The sequence below is a fragment of the Sitophilus oryzae genome, unplaced genomic scaffold (genome assembly GCF_002938485.1).
Source record: "Sitophilus oryzae breed Bouriz unplaced genomic scaffold, Soryzae_2.0 scaffold_165_pilon_pilon, whole genome shotgun sequence".
Taxonomy (NCBI): domain Eukaryota; kingdom Metazoa; phylum Arthropoda; class Insecta; order Coleoptera; family Curculionidae; genus Sitophilus; species Sitophilus oryzae.
Window position 1 is genome coordinate 1,650,402 of NW_022146347.1, and position 24,255 is coordinate 1,674,656.

The 24,255-nt window shown below is 32.1% G+C and overlaps 3 protein-coding genes across 4 annotated transcripts in view; 2 read left to right on the plus strand and 1 right to left on the minus strand.

Moving 5' to 3' along the window:
• On the plus strand, nucleotides 1-15,821 carry LOC115880867 (pyrroline-5-carboxylate reductase 3-like). 2 transcript variants are annotated; one of them, XM_030898185.1, is made up of 6 exons: nucleotides 1-180; nucleotides 7,303-7,451; nucleotides 7,567-7,823; nucleotides 9,443-9,661; nucleotides 12,337-12,548; nucleotides 15,651-15,821. In XM_030898185.1, exons 1-6 carry the CDS (start codon nucleotides 140-142, stop codon nucleotides 15,721-15,723), a joined length of 951 nt encoding a protein of 316 aa, XP_030754045.1. In that variant the 5' UTR covers nucleotides 1-139; the 3' UTR covers nucleotides 15,724-15,821. The 2 variants fall into 2 exon arrangements, with proteins under 2 accessions (XP_030754045.1, XP_030754047.1); XM_030898187.1 differs by having other exon boundaries at nucleotides 7,357-7,451.
• Nucleotides 942-3,994, plus strand: LOC115880863 (tyrosine-protein kinase transmembrane receptor Ror2). Its single transcript, XM_030898182.1, has one exon. The coding sequence runs from the start codon at nucleotides 1,119-1,121 to the stop codon at nucleotides 3,030-3,032; it is 1,914 nt and encodes a 637-aa protein (XP_030754042.1). The 5' UTR covers nucleotides 942-1,118; the 3' UTR covers nucleotides 3,033-3,994.
• Nucleotides 15,735-24,255, minus strand: part of LOC115880866 (pre-mRNA-splicing factor 18) — a 19,081-nt gene continuing 10,560 nt past the window's right edge. Inside the window, exons 5-6 of the mRNA XM_030898184.1 lie at nucleotides 19,357-19,569; nucleotides 15,735-16,166 (exon numbers count right to left, since the gene is read on the minus strand). Coding sequence (XP_030754044.1) covers nucleotides 15,906-16,166; nucleotides 19,357-19,569 — 474 coding nt within the window. The 3' untranslated portion in view covers nucleotides 15,735-15,905. The remainder of the gene's footprint in view (nucleotides 16,167-19,356; nucleotides 19,570-24,255) is intronic.

Here is a 24,255-nt window from a genome sequence, read left to right on the forward strand (position 1 = left end):
ATAACTAGAAATCCATTATTTAGAAACAAGTTCAATGTTAGGTTAAAAGTATAGAAGAAAAACCAATACTTGGTCATAAAATATCGTTTTTAACGCTAATCATTACTCATTGTAATACAAGAACGACTTTAATATAAATATGAGTTTTCTAAACAAATTAGTTTTCAGAAATATTAAACGGTAAGTAGAGTGTTCAAATTAGATGCAATATTTGAAGAATGAATATATAAATATATTTTTTAAATGATACATAATTTAATGCCAAAATCGTTAAGGCAACCGCCAAGATCCTTGCATAATAGTTATTTTAATATTGATATTTCATTGTTTATATATGAAGTTGTTATTAATACTAAAAAATTCAAATAAAATTGCTAGTGTGTCTAGAAATTCTATGAAAAAAATAGCTTTTAAAAATAACTATAAATGTAAAGCTTATCACACATTTCGATAATAATGAACAAATTATTAAATTCATATCCTATTAACACTTGCCATCTACCTTTGCTTGAATAGTTTAGCTTCAAATTTACCAAATTTAAATTTAGACATCAGACATTATATCAGAAGACATTATTTTAATATTATTTAACATTATTGTTCAAATAATTTTTAGAGAAAATTGTAGATAAATTCAATGATATATTTTATATTTTTTCCAGATTTTTTCAAAAGAATGGCAATGAATAAATTCAGATCATTTTTTAAAACAGAAATGTTAAAAATAGCAAATTAAAATGATCATCAAATCATTAGGGGTGATTAGGGATGTTCTGCAGCTATTATCCTGTGCTATTATCTTTGTTTTGCAGTCTGCGATATCTTAAGATCTCTAGCATATCCAACTTTCCATACTCAGATCATATTTTAATTCATATTTAAATTATCGATTTTCTGAAATGCCAAGCGAAAACGTCATGTCATAATTGACATTTCTAGTTTTGACTTTGACACTCAAACAATTTTTTGTGAAAAGTAATTTCGTAATTCCATAAATTTCTTTAAAAAATGTAAATGTTATTTCACAGTGAAAACACAAAAAAATGAAATAATGTTTATTAATATAGTATAATGACGGACTGCTCTATCTAGATGTATTCGGATTATTCGTTTCAATCATGAAACTTATACAAGTTTGTTTATTTATCTTGACGTGCTTTTATCAAACACATGCAGATGGTTATTGTAATTTATACCATGGTAAAATATGTAAAAATTATGTAGAGCACACGAAATTAATTTGGTACAACAATTCTGGCGGATATGAAAATGAACAAATTACAACTGCTTTATGGGATGAAATGATGTCCACATTTGAAGAACCATGTCGTAGTGCTGCTGAAAAGATGCTATGTGTTTATGCTTTTCCAGAATGTAATGATTCAGCTCCTTTACCTTTGTGTTATGAGGATTGTATAGCATTAAAATTACTGTTTTGTTATAAAGAATGGGCTGTGCTAGAGGATAAAAAAGCTAATGGAGTATATGTTAAGTCAAGAGGTCATTTTCGTTTGCCAGACTGCAGTGTTCTACCTAAATACAGAGAAGCACCAAAGTCAGCATCGGTATGTTCATATGCAGGTTTAACTGATATGAAAACATCTGAAGTTACGTATGATTGCATCAAAGGAAAGGGACGCTATTACCAAGGTAAAGTTAATGTTACCAAAGATGGGATACCATGTCAAAGGTGGGATTCACAAGAACCACAAGCTCATAATTCACCACCAGATGTTTTTATGGAGCTTCAAAATGCTGAAAACTATTGTAGGAATGCTGGTGCAGAAGAGAAAAGACCCTGGTGTTTTACTACAAATCCTGCTATAAGATGGCAACATTGTGATATTCCTAGATGTTTAAACTCTACTAATGATGAAGGTGAATTACCAGGAATTAAAATGGAGGAGTACTTTTCTCCGACATTTTTAATAATAACTTCATGTTTGGGCCTCCTCATAATAATAATTTGTCTCTTACTGATATTGTTATGTCATAGATTATACAAACGCAGAATATTGGGTTATAATGCACCTGCTAATGCGGAAGTTAATATTGATTTAGATAAACTGCCAAGTAATATGCAATATCATCGACATGGTGCGCCTTTGAATCCCAAATTAGAAAAACTGGAATATCCTAGAAATGATATAATTTATCTAAGAGACTTGGGCCAAGGAGCTTTTGGAAGTGTCTTTCAAGCCAAAGCTCCAGGCTTGGTTGCTGGTGAAGATTTTACTATTGTAGCTGTAAAGATGTTAAAAGATGATGCTTCTGATGATATGCAAGAAGATTTTGAAAAGGAAGCCTGTCTGTTAGCAGAATTTGATCATCCAAATATAGTGAGATTACTAGGTGTGTGCGCAGTTGGAAGACCTATGTGTTTACTGTTTGAATACATGGGAAAGGGAGATTTAAATGAATTTCTTCGACAGTGTTCTCCAACAAATTATGTAGTAAGAAGTGCCATTAGTGGAGAATTTACCAACAAAGAAATTTATAGAGATTTTCAATTAACACATCTTGATCAAGTAAATATTGCTGTTCAAATAGCTTCAGGAATGGTCTATCTATCAGATCGCAAGTTTGTTCATCGAGATCTTGCAACTAGAAATTGCCTTATAAATGATGATATGGTAGTAAAAATTGCAGATTTTGGATTGTCACAGAAAATTTATCTTCAAGATTATTATAAAGGTACTGATAGAGATGCTATACCAGTAAGGTGGATGCCTTTGGAGAGCATTCTCTATAACAAATATACTTCAGAAACTGATGTGTGGGCGTTTGGAGTTTGTTTATGGGAGATATTTTCTTTTGCTTTACAACCTTATTATGGAAAAACTCATGAGGAAGTTATCAAATTTTTAAAAGATGGCAATATCATGTCACCTCCTGAAAGTACACCTGCTGATGTCTATGAACTTATGAAGATGTGTTGGGCCCAAAAACCTGTTGATCGACCATGTTTTAGAGTTATTTATGATAAACTACTAGATATTCATGAAAATATGCTGTCTATGCCTTTAGTATAAGCTCTGTGTCTTGTAATCTATTGATGTTTTGATTAACTATTAATATTTCATATTCTCATTAATAATTTGCACATGTACTGGCACAACTATGTCAAACTTGTCTTATATATTGTCAGTCAGTTTATGCTCTTAGTATTAATGTAGAAATACTGTATGATAAACAAACAGTATCAAGTTAACTTAAAAATGCTTATCTATGACTTAAGTCAGTATATCTAGGGTAACTTGACATTGTTTTTTTTTGATCATGGTGTATCCAAATTATTTGGAATCTCTGATAATATAGTATTTTATCACAAAAATAATATGTAATAATCACAATAATTTTAGAAGCTTTTAAACATGAAAACAAGAACCTATTTAGCTCAAATTATTTTTTGGTGCCAAAGTTAACTAGACAAGATCTCATTTTATTAAAAAGAACATTTTTGAATAGTTTTATTTAGAGAGAAGAAAAGGTAATTTTATAAATCTAAGTATATTTTATTATATAAAGATAACACATTGCTAATATGATAAAAGAAGAAATTAGGTGATTATTTTTGTATAGTTAGATAAATGTAGATGTACATTATATTTTGTTTGACATGTAATGCGATTGTAAGGCAAGGTAAAAGTTTTATTGTTACATGTAAGTATGTCTGGGTATATTTGTTAAGAAATGTTATAACTTTGTAAATATTTTCCACTCCACTTTTAAATTATTTTAAGTTTTTTTTTGTAATTCATTGCTCTATTTAAATAATTTCACATTTTCGGAGGTTTTGTTAATATTCTCCTTTACTACTATTTTAGATATTAGTTAAAATGAAGACTTAGTTCCTTATATTGTATTAGTTTTAAATTATACACGTAAACCAAAAATTAAGTGTAGGATACGTAAGCATGATTAATAATAATTGTAAGTATCGGTTTTATATGTTTTATAAATGTCTTTAATATATACACTTGATTTTGTATAGGTATTTGTTTTACTATTCAACTATAAAGTTAATTTTTCAAAAAAACTGAAAATTAGAGATTAGATTGCCATAGAAATCGTTACAAGCTTTGAATTGTGACTGAACATTTTAGAATTTATCATATTTGTTTGAATACCCTATAATATATCTTTTAACCAATTATTTATAAGCATAACGTTCGTATTTGGATCCATATAAAAAAAATAATTATTCTCTACTTTGCAAGTATAATTTTATATAGAATTTAAGGGGCTGTTTTTTAAATAACTGCAAATATTTTAACTGGTATCACCAAAGAGAGGATACAAACATGATAGTGACGGATATTTCTCTCATTTTAATTCACAGATAAATAATTGTGTTTTGTCATTTTATGGATGTCATCTCTGTTTAGGGTTTCCATAAAGGTTTTTCGAAATTCCGGACAAGTGAACTCAGAAATCCGGACGTCGCAAAAAAGAAACTATAAATTTATTTAAGAACTTTTATAGGATGCAAATAATAGCCCCTGAATGAACAAAATGTAAAAAAAAACATTAACTCTCCAGGAGTACACCAAAAGCGAAACATTTGAACGCCAAAGTATAGAAATGGGTACTTTCGAACATGCGTTGGTTAAGTAGAGCTGTAGCATCGTAGAGACTAAAATATTCAACAAAGTAACTGAGAAATTATCCGGACCGCGCCGGACGCTTTGACAATCCGAACATGCCCGAGTAAATCCTCTGGAAACCCTACATCTGTTGAAATTTTCCCTGACTCGGTCCGACAGACTACTATATTTCAACCTTTGATTCTTAAATAATATCTTTTTTTCATGCTAAAGAAACTTATTTTGTGTTTTTATTTTTTTTTTAATATTTGTTTGGAAAATAAATACTGCCATCACAGGAAGTCAAATATCTGGGTACAATCCTGGACAATAAACTTCTATGGAACAGGCATATTAAGAACATTACCAGCAAAGCCACAAAGGCTCTCATGATATGCAGAAGACTGGCGGGAAATAGATACTAACATTTTGCTCTGGATGTACACCATGATAGTAAGACCCATGATTACCCACGGAGCAGTTACTTGGTACATAACTAGAGCAATATACAATAAGGCAAAACCTTTGCAAAGTACACAGATGCAGCTGCATCACAGCTGCCATAAGAACATGCCCAACAGCAGCAATGAGGTCACCCTAGACCTAATACCACTGCACATTGTCGTCAGTAGATATGCCAATGTGACAATGTTTAGAATGGTCATTGACCGAAATAATACTGAAGAATTTTCAGGTCAGGGGCTTGGAGCACCCTCACAAAGAACATTCCACTGCTCCAACTCCCAGTGGATGTGACCTCACTGTAGTATTGAACAATAAAAAGATTGGAAGAGACAAACGTTTCCTCAGCAGGTAAAAGACCATACCATAACGTGGTACTGATACTTTCAAAAGCAAAACAGGGATAAGAGTATTTGGGCCGAAAACTAAATTCTCCGAACCAATGCGCACCCTACCGCAGCATCCTTCAGGTAAAAATCCACGCTATCGAAAGATGCATACAACTTATCTTAGATAGGAACTATCGGAGACAGGAAATAGCCATATTATCCAGTAGTCAAGCGATCAACTATCAACTCGCAGTAACCAATAGTTCGAAGTTGGCCAAATAATTCCTAGAGAACAAAATAAGCCCTCCTATTCTAGGTGACAGCTCATCAAGGGATAGAAGGCAATGAAAAAGCAAACGATCAAGCTAGAAAAAGAGCGACCACTCCAATAACTGTACTAGAATCGTTCTGCTTACCAAGCGGAAACCAACTTAAAGCGGAACTCAAGAACATGGAAGGCATCTGTAACCTGGAATGAAAATCCTCCAACGGTCTACAACACTCGAAGAAATTTCTCAGAACTTGTGACACTGAAAAACAAAGATTTTCATTGATTTAAGTAAGAACGATCTTGGATTGTCATGCAGTTTTTAACAGGACACTGTCTCCTCAACGAACACCGAACACCTCAGTAGATTGAAGCTAAGAAATAAAGGGGAATGGAAATTCTGTGGGGAAAATCGGGATACATTCTACATTCATTGTAATATTTGTTTCGTTTTAAGGTGCGTATTCATTATCCGAACGAACGAACGAACGAACGAATGAAAGTGCGGTATATTTAGACGGGGACCGAACGCATGCGGCCGTTCGTTCGTTCGTTCGCTCGACCATCCGTTTCGAGTCGGTACATCAAAGGCGTTCGCCAACAAATGCCTCCGGTCTTCTCGTGCGGTCCTATCGTGCGGTCCCCGTCCATACCACTAGCGTACATTCGTTCGTTCGTTCGTGCGGATAATGAATACGCACCTTTAGATAAAATTTTTACAAACTCAATATATTTTAGCTAAAAATATGTAGTAGTGATGAATAGTTATATTTTAACCGACGCGTGCAAGGGGCCTATTAAAAAATTGTCTTCTGTTATAAATTATAATCTAAATTGAATTTTTGAGAAAATTAAATGGCAGATAAAAGAATGGGCGATTTAAAGAAACAATGAACATGAAAATGTTATAAAAATGTTGAATACTTATTGACGTCATGTCAAATAGTTATTTTGTTTTCGTATTTTTTTTAATATTTGTTTGGAAAAGAAATACTGCCATCACAGGAAGTCAATAGCAATGGCTATGAAATAAAGATCGCTATGATTTTATATGTAAAATTATATGAGGAATGTCATTGATCGCGTTATTTCCAAGCAAACTGGACGCCGTTTTTTTTCGATCATACGGTATATTAGATCTACAATACAGGTGTAAACAATTACCACAGTGAAATAAAAGTTATATTATTCATTATTAATTATATAATAATTATTTATTAGTACATTCATAAACATGAAATGAACAGTTTGTTGGTGAGATTTATCAAAATATGGCAACATTGCAAGATATAAACAAGATATTAATGGGTGTCTCAATAAATATTTCTTGATAAAAATCAACAAATTTCTATAGATTTACTGATTTCTCTGAAGGTAAAAACGGCGTCCAGTTGGCTTGGAAATAACGACCGATAACATTCCCCATATAATTTTACATATAAAATGACAGCGATCTTCATTTCATAGCCATCGCTGACGCCGTTTTTTTATTATATTGGGTCAACAATGTTTATTTTTGGGTTGCATAATACTATCATTCGGTACTATTGGTTATTACAATGAGTAGCATTAGTTTTTAAACACCTAAAATAAAAGAATGTAAAATATAAATTAGATTATCCTGTAGGTAGGTATACAGAGTATTATTTTGTTTCAGTATCTTCTATCCTAAACAATGTGAAAAAATATTTTCTTTCCATGTACTCCACAGGTCAGTGAATAACCAGGCGAAATTATCTCACAAAATAGGGTTTATCGGTGATGGAGCTATGGCCAAAGCGATTTGTAAAAGTTTAAAGCAAAAGGGTAAGTAGACATTGATAGTTATTCATATGTTATGGGGTCTGGGGTCTCAATATTTACTAATTTCTCTGAGGTAACTTAAATAGAATAATTTATTAAATTAATTTTGTTTCCTTAGGTTTAATAGACTATTCCCAAGTATTTGTTTCCAGTCCTTATCCGAAAAATTTGGACTCCTGGAAAGCACTAGGGGCTAGTGTACACACGGAGAATGCCATTGTAGCCAACAAAGCAGATATAATATTTTTAGCTGTCAAACCCCATATTCTTCCTGGAGCCATAAAATCAATCTCCGATGTTGTCTACAGTGCTGAAATTAAAAATAAATTGTTCATATCGATTTTGGCGGGAATTACAATAGCCGATTTAGAACAGGTATTACTAGTAAAACAACTAGCCTGTCCAGTGACAGAAAATAATAACTTTTGAACAAAAATGACGAAGAGTTAAAAGCCCTGTCACATATCTTTTTCGCTTTATTTTTCTAAATAATATAAAGACAGTTTTCTAAATAATATAACAGACACTCCTTCAAACGCATATTTGATAAGTAATGATGACGTAACGTTGAACGATCGTTGTTGAATGTAGAATGGGGGGGGGGGTAATCACCGCGACCTTAAAGATCTGCTCGTATTGTATCCCCGTTTTTTGAGTTATAACTTATCATCCAGGGCAATATCTGGAACGGTTTTACAGAGGGTAGTTCTCTATCTTCAATATCAGTCGTACCCAAGTTATGGCACACAAGTTTGCTACAGTACGCATCTTTCGATAACGTAGATTTCTGTCTGTAGGATACTGGGGTAGGTACCCATTGGTTCGGAGTATTGTTCTCGGTCCAAATACTCCGATCCCTGTTCCTGCCTTGGTTTTGGAAGCATCAGTATCTCCCTCTTCAGTCCTTCACTCTACATGAGAGTATGGTGACATCATGTGTTAATTCCCCTCACTTCCTCGGACCAAGTTGTTCGACACTGCGCCATATGTGAAGCTTCGTGGAGGTTGTGGCCCACTAGGGTTTTGACTTGGTCTACCCACCTTCGACGTGAACGTCTTCCCTCTACCTTTCCCTCCACCATCAGTCTCTCAATTGAGGTGCCACTCCTGGCAATATGGCCAAAATATCGGAGGATTGACTGATTTAATCTGGTAACCAGACGTGTCTCAATTTTTAGTTCCTCTATAATGGAAATGTTTGTTCGATGAGCCGTCCATGGCATTCGCAGCAGCCGTCGATATACCCACATCTCCAAGGCATTTATTCTTTGCTTATCACTTTCCTTTAGTATCCATGTTTCAGAGCCATACATAGCTATGGGGAATATGAGGGAGCTCGCAATGCGCAGTTTAGTTCTTCGTGTGATTGCTGAAGTCTTCCATATCTTCCATATCTTTTCAGCATCAGTACACCAAATACCAAGTTATGGTATGGTCTTTTAACTGCTGGGCAAACGTTTCTCTCTTCCAATTCTTTTTATTACTCAATACCACATTGAGGTGTTTCTCAAAGTTGTACATTCTTGGTATGTCATCCACTGGGAGTTTGAGGAATGGTATTTCTTTTTCGAGGGTGTTCAAAAATATTAAACGATCATGTTTAAACGATCGTTGGGCAAATATAATTTATTTTTGACAACATAATTCGATATACAATATGTTTCTTAAATAAATACATTAATTATTTTATTTAAAACTTAGACTAACTTCATGATTACTCTGAGTTAGATTTAACCTCATTTGATACATTACATTATTAGAGATTACTCCTAGAAACTTCAAGATATTTTTCTTAGTTTGTGTACCGCTAAACAGCCACTCTGAGAAATTGATCTTCGTGGATTCTCAGCCCGACCATTTATGTAGAAACAGATATTTGATATTTTAAGTTTTTTTAGGTTATTTGTAGATGATTTGTGTTGCAGTCTAGTTGTAATAATGATTGTACTATACATCCTTTAGTAAAAAGAAATTACACAGGGTCTTAATTTAAGATGCTCTCCAAATTTACCGGAAGTAGAGTTGTAAGGGTGATGCCGAATACGCCAATGTTAGCTGGTGAAGGATGCACAGTTTACTGTCCCGGTACAACGGCCACAGAAGAGGACATAATGTTAGTCCAGAAACTTCTAGAAGTTACAGGCATGTGCCAGGCATTACCCGAACATATGATTAATGCAGTGGGTGCGGTTTCAGCCAGTGGGCCAGCTTTTGTAAGTAATTAATTGAATAGTTCAAGCAAATTAAAAACAATGCAGAAAGGTTAAAAATCTAATTAATTAGACAGCTATGTTAGTAAATAAAAAGCAAATCAAGACAGGCGGTGCGGTGCCACTCAATAAATATAATATGCTCAAAACGTTTTATGATAAAACGTAGAAAATAAAAATGATTTCTGGGAAATTATTTTTTTTTCAATTGTAAACATCAAAGCTCACTTAACCAAATTTTTTTTAAACACATACAGTATATTGGCTTTTATTGTCAGTATTATAGATACCACATTTAATATTTTTGTTTTAGCATACATAACGACTTACAACATGCCATATTTAGACGTAGAAATTGTAGAATACGTGTTATAAAATCGCGAATAAAAAATGAGTATCATATAATAACACATTATGTATTTTTACAAAGCGTCTAGAGAATGCCGTGACGTCATCTGTTTCCGTTTGTTTTGACAGTATTTGTCTTCGCGCATGCGCACTTTACAAATACCGCGGTACAAGATGCTGTCTGCACGCCTTAGCAATGAACACGCCTGTCAAATCTAGCTGCGATCAGATGAGGTCACGGCATTTTCTAGACGCTTGCGTATTTTTACAAAAAAATGATACAATCGTGATGACATTTCCAATCGAAAATATTATTTTTTAAGATCTCTCGCAAACCCCGGCTCCATACATTCATTTACAAATATTCAGAAATTGTGCCAATGTTTATTTTCAAACAATCGGGTACATACTAAGGGCTGGCAAAGGTTAGTTTTGGGTCGAGATTTCCGTATGTAAGAAGAATGCAATGCGTTTATAATGTACTGAACAAAGAGAGAACAGTAGAAACGTTGCCAAACGTCTGAAACAAACCGAGAATATGTGCACACTACTAGGAGACGTGGAAGGGGATACAGCACATTCGTCGCGGTCGACCGATCGACCCAATCTGTAGTTAAAATTCTAGAGAAGTATGGATATCATGCGTTCAGCTTTACGATTTAATTACGTCTCGTGATACTTTATTTGTTTATTTATTAACGAGTCATACTTTTCCCTATAGCTTAATGTAAATTTTTAAGTGCAAGTTAGAAACACTTGCACTTTTGGTAGAAATAAGTGGAATTTAGTTGGTGTTCGACATTGGTCGCGCTATTAGAACTCTGAATTCAAAAATCGATATCTCGAAATGCATTAGAAATAGTTGATTGTAGTTTTTTTCAAAAACTTCCTTAATATTTCTGCTATACTTTCTTCGCAGAGAGTATGTGATCATCTTTACAAATAAAAAAGTTACACGATTTCTGAAAATTGCTATGCACTAAAAGTAAATGGACGGGTTTATTTTAAATTTTTGAATAAAAAAAACAAGCCTATCGAATTTTTCTCATTTAAACATCTCGTAAAAGAACCGAACTTCAAAATAAAAAAACTTTCAATATCTAAAGTGGTTCATGAGTTATCGCGTGTTATGTGTTAACAGTTGAGTTTTTAAATTATCGCGATGACTGACGTTTTCCCGTTATAAAAAATATGGACACCTTAACGATATCCTTATAATTCCATGTCAGATGCTCAGAAACATATCTAATGATTTTATCTAGATTCTTTTCGAAAAAGGTTTTTAAACATAAGCGGTTTGCGATCGTGATTTTACTTTACTTGATAGGGAAAGGCGTGCCGGAGAAATGTGGCAACGCCGCAACAGCACACCGTGGCATTTCTCTCAATCCGACTTAAGAAGATCTCTATGCGATTTACTTCCACATATGTAAATACCGACTTAAAAGTAAGAGTTGCCAGTACGGTATACGAAGCGATCAACAACAATGATTGAAATAGTTGGCAAAACAGTGTCAACAGGTATTAGGATTAGTGATTGGTACTGATGCAAAAACAAATCATAGATCGAAAAATTTTAGCAAATTAAGTCAATTCATTGACGTCAATTTTTTTGGTTTTACTTTAGCTTTTTAACAATTTACATGTTTTGACTTTATTTATTTGCCAATATACTATATTTTTCAATGTAAAAAATATTATTTTTTAACACAACTATAGTGTACAACATGGAAAAGGAATACTTACGTAATCACGTTAGAAATTGAAGTTAATCGGCCTGTAATCGACAAAGTAACTTTTAACCAATACAGAATCGCAATTCTGAGCACCGTTTATTTATTAAATATCATAAATGGGGGTGCTTGACGATTTCAAAATACTGTTATACAGAAAGTAACAAAGATGGAACAATATACATAGTGAATTTTCAAATATCTTGATGTGCGTTAATTTACTAGCCCAAGAAGTTGAATATTGACTCATGAACACTATTTTTTCTGTCTACATATGCGATATTTATCCTGAATACTCATTAAGGTTGATTAACATTTACAGCCATACGAGTACAAGCCGCAAAGAAGAAACAAAAACGATTATGTGTGCATGCACTGCTTTGTATGTCTAATAATGTAAATCAACCTTTATTCGTACAGGAACAGCACATATGTGGACCCGACGCTATACTAGTAATAACACCATATAACGAATATTATATATAAAATCTAGAAAATGTAGATAGGGACCTAGTCTACCTACTATCAGAAAATTTATAAAAAAATGCCTTATTTTCTAGTAATAGATATTTGTTTTTCTTATTCAATATTTTTTAGGTTTATTTGTTTATCGAGGCCCTGTCGGATGGTGGCGTTCGAATGGGTCTCCATCGAGACATGGCTACGAGGTTTGCCGCCCAAACCGTTATGGGCGCGGCAAAAATGGTCTTGGAAACGAATAAACACATGGGCACGTTAAAAGACGAAGTATGCTCGGCTGGTGGCCAAACAATTGCTGGTATCCACGCATTGGAAAGAGGTGGCGTAAGGTATTAAAAACCAATAATACCAAACATCTAATCCACTTTTAAATAGTAAACTCCAACTTGTGTATTAAAACTATTTTTTTACTTTAGCTTAAATAGAAGTAATGCATACAATTGTAAATGTGTATATATAATTACTTACTACTTTTATGTATGGAAACGGTCGATTATTAGGTAAAATATATAGGAGGTACCACAAAAAGTTAAATACAAAAGTTATAGGATGTTTAAATATCTATGAGCCAGTAATAAATTTAAGTATACAGGGTCGTTCATAAAGTCGTGGTCATCAAAGTTTTATTTTTTAGATAGAACCCCCTGTATATTATTACATATTTCAATTATTCCTTCAGTTCTAAGCAAAAATCGAAAAACACACAATGTACTTCAAACCAACCGTTTCCGAGTTATTGACTTTTGAAAATATCACTTAAACAATTTAATTTAATTAATTTCGATGTGTTTTATTTGATTTAATGATGCCATTCTGCCGAAACTGTGATACTGTTGTAATGGGTTTTTAAATTCCTATTAGCTATTAGTAAACTTAAGTATACAGGGTCGGTCATAAAGTTATGTCACATCAAACTTTATTTTTTTTTAAATGAAGCCTTCAATTCTAAGCAATATTCGTAATACAGAATGTACATAAATTGAAGAATTGAAATGTTAAATGAAAATTTTTTAATTTCCAGACTTGATATACTCTCATTTTATACATCTGTAAATGCTAACTTGAAAACTAATGTCAAATATTATTAAATATCACAGTTTCGGCAGAGTGGCATCGTTAAATGAAACTGAACATATCGAAATTAATTAAATCAAATTCTTTAAGTGATATTTTCAAAAGTCAATAACTCGGAAACGGTTGGTTTGAGTTACATCGTGTGTATTTCGATTTTTGCTTAGAATTGAAGGAAGAACCGAAATATGCAATAATATACAGGGGGCTCCATTTAAAAAAATGAAACTTTGATGTGCCACGACTTTACGACCGACCCTGTATGCTTAAATTTATTACCCGCTAATAGATATTTATAAACCTTATAACTTTTAAATTTAACTTTTTGCGATACCTCCTATATTTTAGCTAATAATCGACCGTTTCCATACATAACAGCAACCCGGTATATAAATATACAGGGTGACGCACCTCATTCGCCTCGGTTGATTATACGAAAACGGAAAGATGTAGAAACAAAATATTTTATGGGTATATGTGGGGAGGCAATGTGCACAATTTAAAATTATTTTGAAATATACAGGGCGTCTCAGAACTAAGATCCATACCAAAGTTATATTTTTTCTTATGGAACACCCGGTATTTTATAAGGCATTTATTATAAGGGTTAAATATGTTTAAAATCATTGGTTTTTGAGATATTTAAAGATATTTAAATATGCATGCTACAAGAAAATTGATTATCAACACCCTGTATATTACTTTTCAGAATTAATTCTTGTACTGAGTTTAAAGATAAAGAAATAAACTTTACTGAAAAATGTTATTGTTGCCTTAAATTTATACAGGGGTACCAAAAATTAGTGATCTACTTTAAGGATTTATTTTACATAAAAACTTTGTTATTTCAAATGCAACACCCTGTATTTTTTAAATAAATCGGAGCAGATTCAAATGCTCTTTCAAACTATATTAGGGTTTCCTATACCTATCTATCTCAGATTTTGAATAAAAAGCGATTTTTAAATAAAATGTCAATCAAGATGCCTGGTATCGCCATGGCCATTTTCTAGTGACAGTTAGTAACTATTGAAAATAAAGCCATATCTGTTGGTGGAACGAATGGATATGTTACTAGTGATTTTATTTTGTGAGAAAAAATATTTCTCGGCCTCAAGAGCAAGAGCTAATGCTCAAAGATATCCAAATAGGAATCTTCCTGATAAGCGTTCCTTTGAAAAACTATTTGTCCTATTTCCTATTTCGTAGAATTGGTAGTGTAGTTTATAAAAAACCTATTAGGCAGAAACCTGTCGTTGGAAGTGAAGAAATTGAATTTGCCGTAATTGGCTCTTTTATAAAAAATTCATATATCTACAAGTTATCGTAAAATAAAACAAAGAAATACTTCTTCATTTTTCTTGATAAAATAATAAATACATATTAATAAATATTATTTATTAAAGTATTGTAGGTCAATTAAATAAAAGTAAACTAGTATATATTTAAATAACGTCTATAAACTAATGTCGATTTTGAAAATAGTTACTAACTGTCACTAGCAAATTGTCATCGCGACACCAGCTATCTTGATTGCCATTTTATTGAAAAATCGCTTTTTATTCAAAATCTGAGCTAGATAGGTATAGGAAACCCTAATATAGTTTGAAAGAACATTTGAATCTGCTTCGATTTATTTAAAAAAATACAGGGAAATACATTTGAAATAACAAAGTTTTTATGTAAAATAAATCCTTAAAATAGATCATTAATTTTTGGTACCCCTGTATAAATTTAAGGAAGCAATAACATTTTTCAGTAAAGTTTATTTCTTTGCCTTTAAACTCAGCACAAGAACTAATTCTGAAAAGTAATGTACAGGGTCTTAATAATCAGTTCTCTTGTAGCATGCATATTTAAATATCTTTAAATATCTCAAAAACCAATGATTTTAAACATATTTAACCCTTATAATAAATGTCTTTTTTTGGGCCCAAGAACCCAAAAATGAAATAAAATAGCGGGTGTTCCATAAGAAAAAATATAACTTTTGTATTATGTTGACTCACCGACAAGATTTATTTCTTTGGTGAGCAACTTAGTTTATTTATCAAATTAGAAAATCTATAACTAAGGAATAGCTTTATTTATTTTTATTTTCTTATTTTTCAGGAACTTTAGTTTTATTTTTTTTTACTTACATTGTACTTTTTTTGATAAATAAACTTTACTTTACTTTACTTTACTTTATGGATCTTAGTTCTGAGACACCCTGTATATTTCAAAATAATTTTAAATTGTGCACATTGACTCCCCACATATACCCATAAAATATTTTGTTTCTACATCTTTCCGTTTTCGTATAATCAACCGAGGCGAATGAGGTGCGCCACCCTGTATTTATAATTATTTTTTTACAGAGGAGCAGTGATGGATGCAATCGAAGCCGCCGCACTGAAAGCTGTTGAACTTGGAAAACTTCAGAAAAAATAATCTCATAGGTATCTTAATATTGTAAGTTTTTTATTTAATTTTTAGATATATACAAAATTATAACTTTAAGTAAATAAATAAAAATTGCTGTAAGAACAAAAGGTTGTATATATCTTTTTATATTACCAATATGTCTTACTTCAAATAATGTTCACATACCTATATTCGTTTATGAATGTCAATTATTGGGCTGAACTCCCCTCTGTCGAAAATGCCTGATATTCGACGCATCTGGAAGGATCGGTCGGGTAATACTCCTGACATTTGGTCATCAATCGTTTCAGTCCCTGGATGTACTTCCTTTGCGTCTCGTCGTTCATTACGTGGGCCACGTTCTTCGAAAAGATCTTTTCGCGACCGGTTCTGGCGTGGATACCCACCATAGTAACACCTATGGGCCAGGGAGCGTTTCCTATCGCCATCTGAAGGTACGCGTCACTTGCCTAAAACATTTTATTCATAATAAAGCATTCAATTCGAAAAAAACTAAGGCCGGAGAGTCAAATACTATTTTTACGTTCATACATTAGAAACGGAAGCTATGTCACAGCAACATCTTTTGTGTTAGTTTAGTTTGACTTTTCTCTTGAGACCCCTTGACATTTGAATTTTTGAGTCTTAAATATGCGTGCTGTATTATTCTGTGTTTATTTTGATTATTTCTTGATTTTTTTTATAATTGGATTTATAAAAACTGTGTAAATCTGGCAAAACATTGTGCCAGGACTTCAATTACAGTGAAATTATTGAGTCTTAAAAAGAAGCTTCAAAAATACTTGTGCAAGGGGCGATCGTTCCCAGATCAAAAAATAATTATTGTAGAACATGAAAAATCATGGGATAACTTTTTATTAGTAGAATGTAGAATGAGTGGAATGGGGGTTAATCACCGCAACCTTAAACATCTATTGTGTCCCCTTTTTTGGCCGAGGAGTGGACATCTACCTCCTACTATACACCCGCTACGATACATTAGGGTGTCCGTTATTTAGAAAGTTGATAATTTCTCTCACAAAATCCTTATAGTGGAGTGCCCAGAGACTTTTACCTCGGAATTCAATTACTTTGAATGTATTAATGTGAAACCTTCTGTATTGTGTTTTATAGATAAAATACTAAAATGTTTACCCATTCTTTTTCGTTGCTTTTAATTTTTTATTTTAGTATTTTTAGTAAATTCTTAATTATTTCCTTCTTAATATTTTGATTTTTTTAATTCTTTTTCTAAGTAAATTTATTGAAATAAATAAATCTAATACATAAGCTATACCTATTCTGCTTATATTCTAATCATTTGAAATTTTAATTGAAATCGAATTATACAGGATGGCGCGTCATATACGACGCGGTTTTTGCAAGGAGAACAAAAGTTTGTATTGAAGTGAAATTTTCTGAGCTTATATAAGTCAATTTAAAGTATTTTCTAAAATTATGTTCTTATGAGTTCTACAGGGTGGCCCCTAAAAAAGTTACACATCAAAGTTATGTTGTATGTATTTTAAAGATTAATATATTTTGTCTTAGTGGGCCGATTTTGATGATTTTTTAAGCAGTGTGTTGCCAAATTATTTGACTTCTTAGTATCTTTTTCTAAATTAAAAATGAAACTCCCCATCTGTTAATTATACGAGGGAAAACAAAATGTTGATATTTTTGATGAAAGTTTGAAACACCCTGTGAAATATGTTAAAACAGCAAGAAATTTAAAAATTATTTTATCATCTAGATACATCCTTTCTCGATGGTTTGTTTTTTGGTTCATCTCATTAGCTTTATTTTTATTAGAAATATTCGGTTTTAAAGAAGGCACTAACATTTTTCGTAATTTTTACATTAAGACCATGCCTTTGCTTTTGGGCCTAGTCAACACATCTAGTAAGTTCTGGTTCCGAAGCAGGCCTTCTTGACATAAGATTTGCTTCATTTAATCGTCTTCTTGTAGTCCGTTAGTTAATATACGGTTCTTAAGTGCAATTCATTATCAATTTGAAAAGCTGGCAAACGGCGGATTCTTAGCGATAAACTTACTTATAGTTCTCATACGAAGTTTCCTGGACGTCTATATTGACGTCCTCATGGACATGGTCATAATTCACAGACCATTTTGATATACTCTATGGTATTAAGGTATTTTTGAAACAAGAATTTTATAGCAAATTCACTAAACTCGAATAAATAAATGATATATATTTGACTCACCCTGTATATCTGTAAAAATATTTTTGAAATGTGAACTACTATTAAACATATATTTTGTAAAAGGTTTGGAGTGAAAATCTCAAATAGGAATCCTGATACAGAGCTTTTCCGGAAAACGGAGCCATCTTGTATGTATGCATTTGTATATGTGTGTGTTTATTTAAATACTAAAGTGAAAGCAACGAATTTAAATATGTAAACTTTGTAATATATCTTATTAACAATACAATGCAAAAAGTTTTATAAAAATTCGTTCACAGTAAATGAATTCCGAGGTTTGTATCTCATTAGGGCTTAAAGCACTCCACTATTGATATTCACAATAAACCTTGCCCCAAAGACGATTCATTCCCCATTTAAATTAGATGGGAATTTGCCACTTTTTACAAATATTTTTTTTCTCTCGATCTTGTTCTCTCGCAGCCATGACAATCACACATTCTTGTACAGAACTGAACGCTTTATAAAAAAGGTCTCTTAGAATTTTTCGATAAACCTACTCCTTAAAAAGTTATTCACGGTTAAAGTTAACCATTCGGTAAATTCCTGAATTTTTCAACTTTTTTGACAAAATTATGATTATTTTTGAAAAATTTAATCTATTATTTGAAAAAAAAACAATTTTCATGATACCATGATAAACAATTTTGAATCATGGAAAACAATTGAATGCATGACAGGTAGTTAATTCTAATACTTATTATTTTTCAGCTTGTATTCTTTTGAAGTACTTAATTAACTAATTTTAAGTAAGTTCAGTAAATTTCTGTTATTTTCCTAACATTTTTTTTCAATTCAGTTGACCCATGTTCCCATGTAATTTAAATGGGAAACGAACCGTCTTTGGGGCAAGGTTTATTGTGAATATTAAGGGTTTACAATAGTCTGTTATTTTTTTTTAGACAATAAACTAAAAATTTAGAGGGCGTCGTGAGAGAAATGATCAACTTGGTAAATAACGGACACCCTACTATATATCACTGGCATCGTTATACGCCTTGGTGCAATTCCCTGGCCACGACACCACAGCCAGGGACAAGATAGTGAGATGCTCCCCAGACCCAGCTAAAGCGCTAGAGGGGATTCCCTCTAGCACCTAACTAGGAGTTTCCCCACCAACGACAAGGTCTCGCATCTCCTATAGGAAGTTTCTTTAGTAACTAATGGTAGGACGTATGGTTATAGAGTTAAAATCTCTCGAACGAGAGTATACATGATAGTTACAGTTTTGTCTGTCATTTTAATTTGCAGGTTTCCCTACAGTATGGTTTTATAATAAAAAAATAAAGTAGTACAGTATGATCAATAGAGCTTTGTCAGAAAAACAAATCTTATGGAATCTTATATAGCATACATTATAACTACCAAACTTCATAGATCATAAAACTTCATCAGTGGATAAAGTTATGGATGTTAAAAATATAAAATACACACCTTTAAATAATTGCGGTTTAACAAATGAACCACTATTTCAGTTAAACTGTCTGAAATGTCTTCAGGAAGCGTAAATGATTTGAGTTTCCTCAGCAACGGCTTCAGATATACTTGTGTCTGTCCATAAGTGGCTCCTTGAATTTTTCCTCTTGTCGATGTTTTCTCCTCTTGTGATCTGTTTTGTAACTGTTCATTCCACTTTAGTAAAAGGAGCTGAAAACAGACCAAATGTAAAAAAAATCGAATCGGCTTTTTAGTTAGAATAGTTGGATGCTTATATTCATATTGCACACAAAAACAAGTATAAAAAGAGTAAGCATATACACTCAGATACAGACAGAAAAATTTTTCGTCGCATTTAAAGTGTTATATTTTTTTATTTTTAGCCCTATTTTCTTGATTTTTTTAGTAAACTGTATACAAATACATCAAATTTAACTAAACTCGTAAACTCAGTTTATTATAAACTTTAATACTTGACTTATTATACAGGGTTAATCGAAGAGTTCTTCTTTACCTTATCTTTAAAACACCCTGTACAATAATTTAATGAGCAATTCATTATTTTTCGATCAGAACCATGTCTCCTGAATATTGAGTTTTTTGGACTCACGTCAACACATGCCTTACTTAATTTTTAAGAGTAAAATGAATATACTAAAGTTTATAAAAAACTGAGTTTATGAATAAAAGTTCATAGATTTATATATGTTACGGCTAAGTTAAGATACTTGGCTAGTTTTAAAACTAGCCAGCTATTTTGCTAACTAAAAGCGCTGTTATTTTGAAGGAATCCGCCCATTCTTGCAAAATAGCTGGCAGCCAACGGCTAGTTTAAAACCAGCTGGTTAGTTTGCAAACTACATATTCGTATTGGATAATGTCATAATTTTATATTTTTGTTTTCATATTAACCAGTTGTTTTAGTTAGTTTGTATATTAATCATTTATAATTTTGGCTAATATAATAACTCCATTAGTTTTAGTCACCCAAAATAGCAAGATTCTTGGCTAGTTTACGAACTAAGAAAAAATCCTTGCAATTTAAGAGTGAGAATATGGCTATTAATTTACGATATACAGCTGGTTCCAAAAAAATGAATACGACTCTTTACACATTTTTTTCGAATATTTGGGTAGTATATATTTATGTGTCAAGTATTTTGACATGTTAAAGTTATTGTGACATTGTATAAAACAACTTTACTTTTGACAAAGTGAAAATAGAGAAATGGGGGACTGGTATCATAGAATATACTGCCCGAAATAATAAAAATATGTTTTAAATCGTATTCAATTTTATTGGAACCAGCTGTACTTAAACAGCCGTTAAACGGTAGCCTACTAAAATGCCGTTAATAGATATATTGACGTCGTTCATGTCGGCGGAAAGTAATGCCTGGCTATAAGCATTTTGCAAGAGCTGCTGTGACTCCGTGGCTGAGGCTAATGCTTTGTGAGCGAATGGTCCGTGGTTCAAATCTCAACCCGACCAAGACTTTTTTATATTTTTTTTTGCTTATAGCGTGATCTTATTGCATTGGTTTCACTCTTTTTAGTTGGATTAGTTTAGTTATTTGGCGGGTTGGTTAGCGTTGTTATTTGGAGGGTGTTAATTCATTGGTTAGTTGGTTATTTGGTGGGGTTGGTTGGTTTTTACAAATTTTTATTTGTTATTTATATTTTTTTGTCAGTGTCGAGGTTCGTTGCGTTGGTTAAGTTGGTTATTTGGTGAGGTGGATAGCGTTGGTTAGTCCTTATAAAATTCCTATATTTCATAAAGCCGTCAAGTGCGTCACATCAACGACGTCATACCTATTAACGGCATTTTAGTAAGCTACCGTTTAACGGCAGTTTAAGTATTAATTTATTTATATTATTTTTATATTAGTATTTATGTGATTTTGTCAACTTAAGGGGGGTTCAAGTAGCAAAATAAAAAAAAAGAAAGAAAAAAAGAAAATCTAATATGGGAGCATTCAAACAGCCAAATAAAATAATAAATATACTGATAATGAGCAATACGTTAAAACTAGATAAAAATTTAGTTTTCAGTTTAGTAGTTGTTTATAATAATTTTAGTATTTTCAATGTACTTGTCTATTCATATTGAAATTATGCAATAAAAAAATCCAAATCCTGAAAGTATTTATAGGTTAAAAACTCATATTATTATACCTCCCACTTATTTCATTTCATCTGTATAAACGCAACTACCATGTTCGATATAACCAACTTATCTCTTATATTATTTTCCACTATTCTCATTTTATCTTATTTTATTTTTTTGACTGTGTTTGAACCTACCTTTTCAGTAGTTATGTACTATACGGTAGTGATGAGCCAAACCGTGATTTTCTGTTCACAGGCTTACCTGTGACAGCGACTTTGTATTATCTGTGACTCTTAACTGTGACTGCGACTTTATGATTATGAATCCGAAAGCACAATCACGGCTAAAATATAAGATACGATACGAATGATACGATTCTGTTGTTGTTGTTATACTAATTTTTATTTGTCCTTTATCCAAGGCTGCTGAAATAGAAAACACTAAACAGTAGGTAAAAGGTATATTAAAAAATAAAAATAAAACAATTTTTTTATTTAAAGAAACCAACGGAAAAAGAATAAAATATGCAATATGCTCGTAACCATAACGAACGAAACTTAACAACACGAGATAAGTAATACATTAAAGAACAAATATTTTCCTTTGTATTAAAATAAACGAAATATATAAAAAATGAAGTTTCTAAAAAAAATAAACAGTATTCTATAATCACAGTCACGACCGGTGCCATCGGCAGCTGCGTTTGCGACACGCGACGTCCCGCTCTGTGAAGTATTTTCTCGTTACCAGAGAAATCACAATTAACTGTAATCGTCACGCTTTAGCAAGTCACCGTTTATTTTCAAATCAGTCACAGGCCGTGACTGTGATTATAGAATATCAGTGACAAAGTCACAGTTACCGATATTTCACTTATCACTACTATACGGCTTTCCGCTATATACAGGGTATTCCGGAAACTTCGGCAGCATATTTTACTGATAAAAATAAGTAAAAAAGTTCATATAAATGTATGTAGCTTAGCCAAAATGCTTAGTTTCGGAGATACAGGGTGTAGAAGTTTTATTTTTATTTCGATTTTTTACAAATAATTTCTGAAGTAACGTCAATATTTGGATGAAAATTGGTGTCTGGGAGTTTTTTGACATGAGAAATCTGATTTTGATGTCAATATGACTCCTATTTGTAGGGGGCGCCACCTACATGTGTTTTAACTGTTTTGAAGAGTAATAACTTTTTGTCCGTACCTGTCATAAATAAATTTTTTAAACGAAAATTAAATTTATTATTTTATCATATTTTCATATCCATCCTAACACTGTATATTAACAAACAAAAACAATTAAAATAAATTTTGTAAGCTATCTGGTGTGTAAACTAGCAGCTATTTTAGTAAAGTGAGTAAAATCCCCATCCTAAACAGATTTTGTAATTAGTTTGCATACTAACCAAAATATAAACTTGCTGCGGTTGTCTGCTATTTTGCAAGAATAGGCGGATTCCTTCAAAATAACAGCGCTTTTAGTTAGTTTGCAATAGGGCTAAAAGGTAAAAAAAAACACTTGAAACTTGACGTAAAAATTATCCGTTCGGTTTTTTTGCACCTAAGTGTATAATAAACAAACTAGGCCCCATGCAGATTAGCACTGCTAGCAATAAAGAAACGTTAACTTAAAATACTTTATTTTACTTCTACTTTAATTCGCTTTTAAACAGTCATAATAATATAAGTTATAAAAGATGTTCATAGTAAGTATCATAAGTATCAATAAATTATAAATTGTCTTATTTAATATCAAAGATAATGAATTTGATACGCTGAGCTACATCAAAATGCCAACATTATATTGTCATAAACATTTATAATATAATAAAAAGTAAGTTTAAAGTGGTTACCATGGACCATAATCGCTATCCTGGAATCATACCCTTAATAGCAAGTATGGCATTTTTTTCCCTTTTGATAATACAAATTGTTGTACACGGATGCTCTATGAGAAAGACGAGAAACAAATTTAACGAAGGTAAATTAATATCAACTTCCACTAATAATATCCGATCATAAATAATTATAGAATGATTAGACTGAAAATTTGGGGTTAATGACAGTAGGTTGTTATACTGCCTTTAATTTCTATATTTTTAAAAATCCATAATTTTCATAAAAATGATAATTATTGTATAATCACCTACATTTCACCTATATTAATATAGGTATAGGGGTACTTTAAGGTACCGACGTACCTTAAAATCGGCACAAAAAGTCCTGGTGAGTTCATCAGCGTGGTCTCTATTTTAATGCATGCGACAGAGATCAGGGTATAAATTACAGGGTAGGCAGACAGAGAGACAAAGTAAAAAGCAGCATACAGTGTTGCCAGTTTTTACGTGTGTAGGAAAATGTGTGTAGAAAAAATAAACCATTTCATGTATACTACTGAAATGAAGATAATATATCTAAGCTAAATATAATCTACTACAGCTGTAGTAAAAAGTTTCAACCCTTGATGAAACATTTTTCGTAAACGCCTACTTGTGCGGTTTGAAATTTTCACCCAAAATCCGGCAATACCGCATAGAAGAAATGTATCAACCCAACTTTTATCTCCTTTTAATACATTTCCATTAAGCAGCCTAGATCACTGTCTTACACGTTAAAATCCAAACTACGTAGTTTCGATGGCCAGATCAGTATAGTCTGTCCAGCGCAAAGGTACTTGAAAGTTGAATGTCTATAATTTTAACTTACAGTCAATTTGTATTTTATGTCATATTTTGGATATCGTCTCTGTGTTTACCCTCTGTTGTTTATTTTTAAATAACTC

Excerpts from the sequence above, each read along its gene's own strand:
- LOC115880867 (XM_030898185.1), top strand. The coding sequence starts at position 140 with ATGAGTTTTCTAAACAAATTAGTTTTCAGAAATATTAAACG. Across the intron at positions 181-7,302 it reads GTTTTCAGAAATATTAAACG|TATCTTCTATCCTAAACAAT; the intron begins GTAAGTAGAGTG and ends ATTTTGTTTCAG. Across the intron at positions 7,824-9,442 it reads CAATAGCCGATTTAGAACAG|ATGCTCTCCAAATTTACCGG; the intron begins GTATTACTAGTA and ends TCTTAATTTAAG.
- LOC115880863 (XM_030898182.1), top strand. The coding sequence starts at position 1,119 with ATGAAACTTATACAAGTTTGTTTATTTATCTTGACGTGCTTTTATCAA.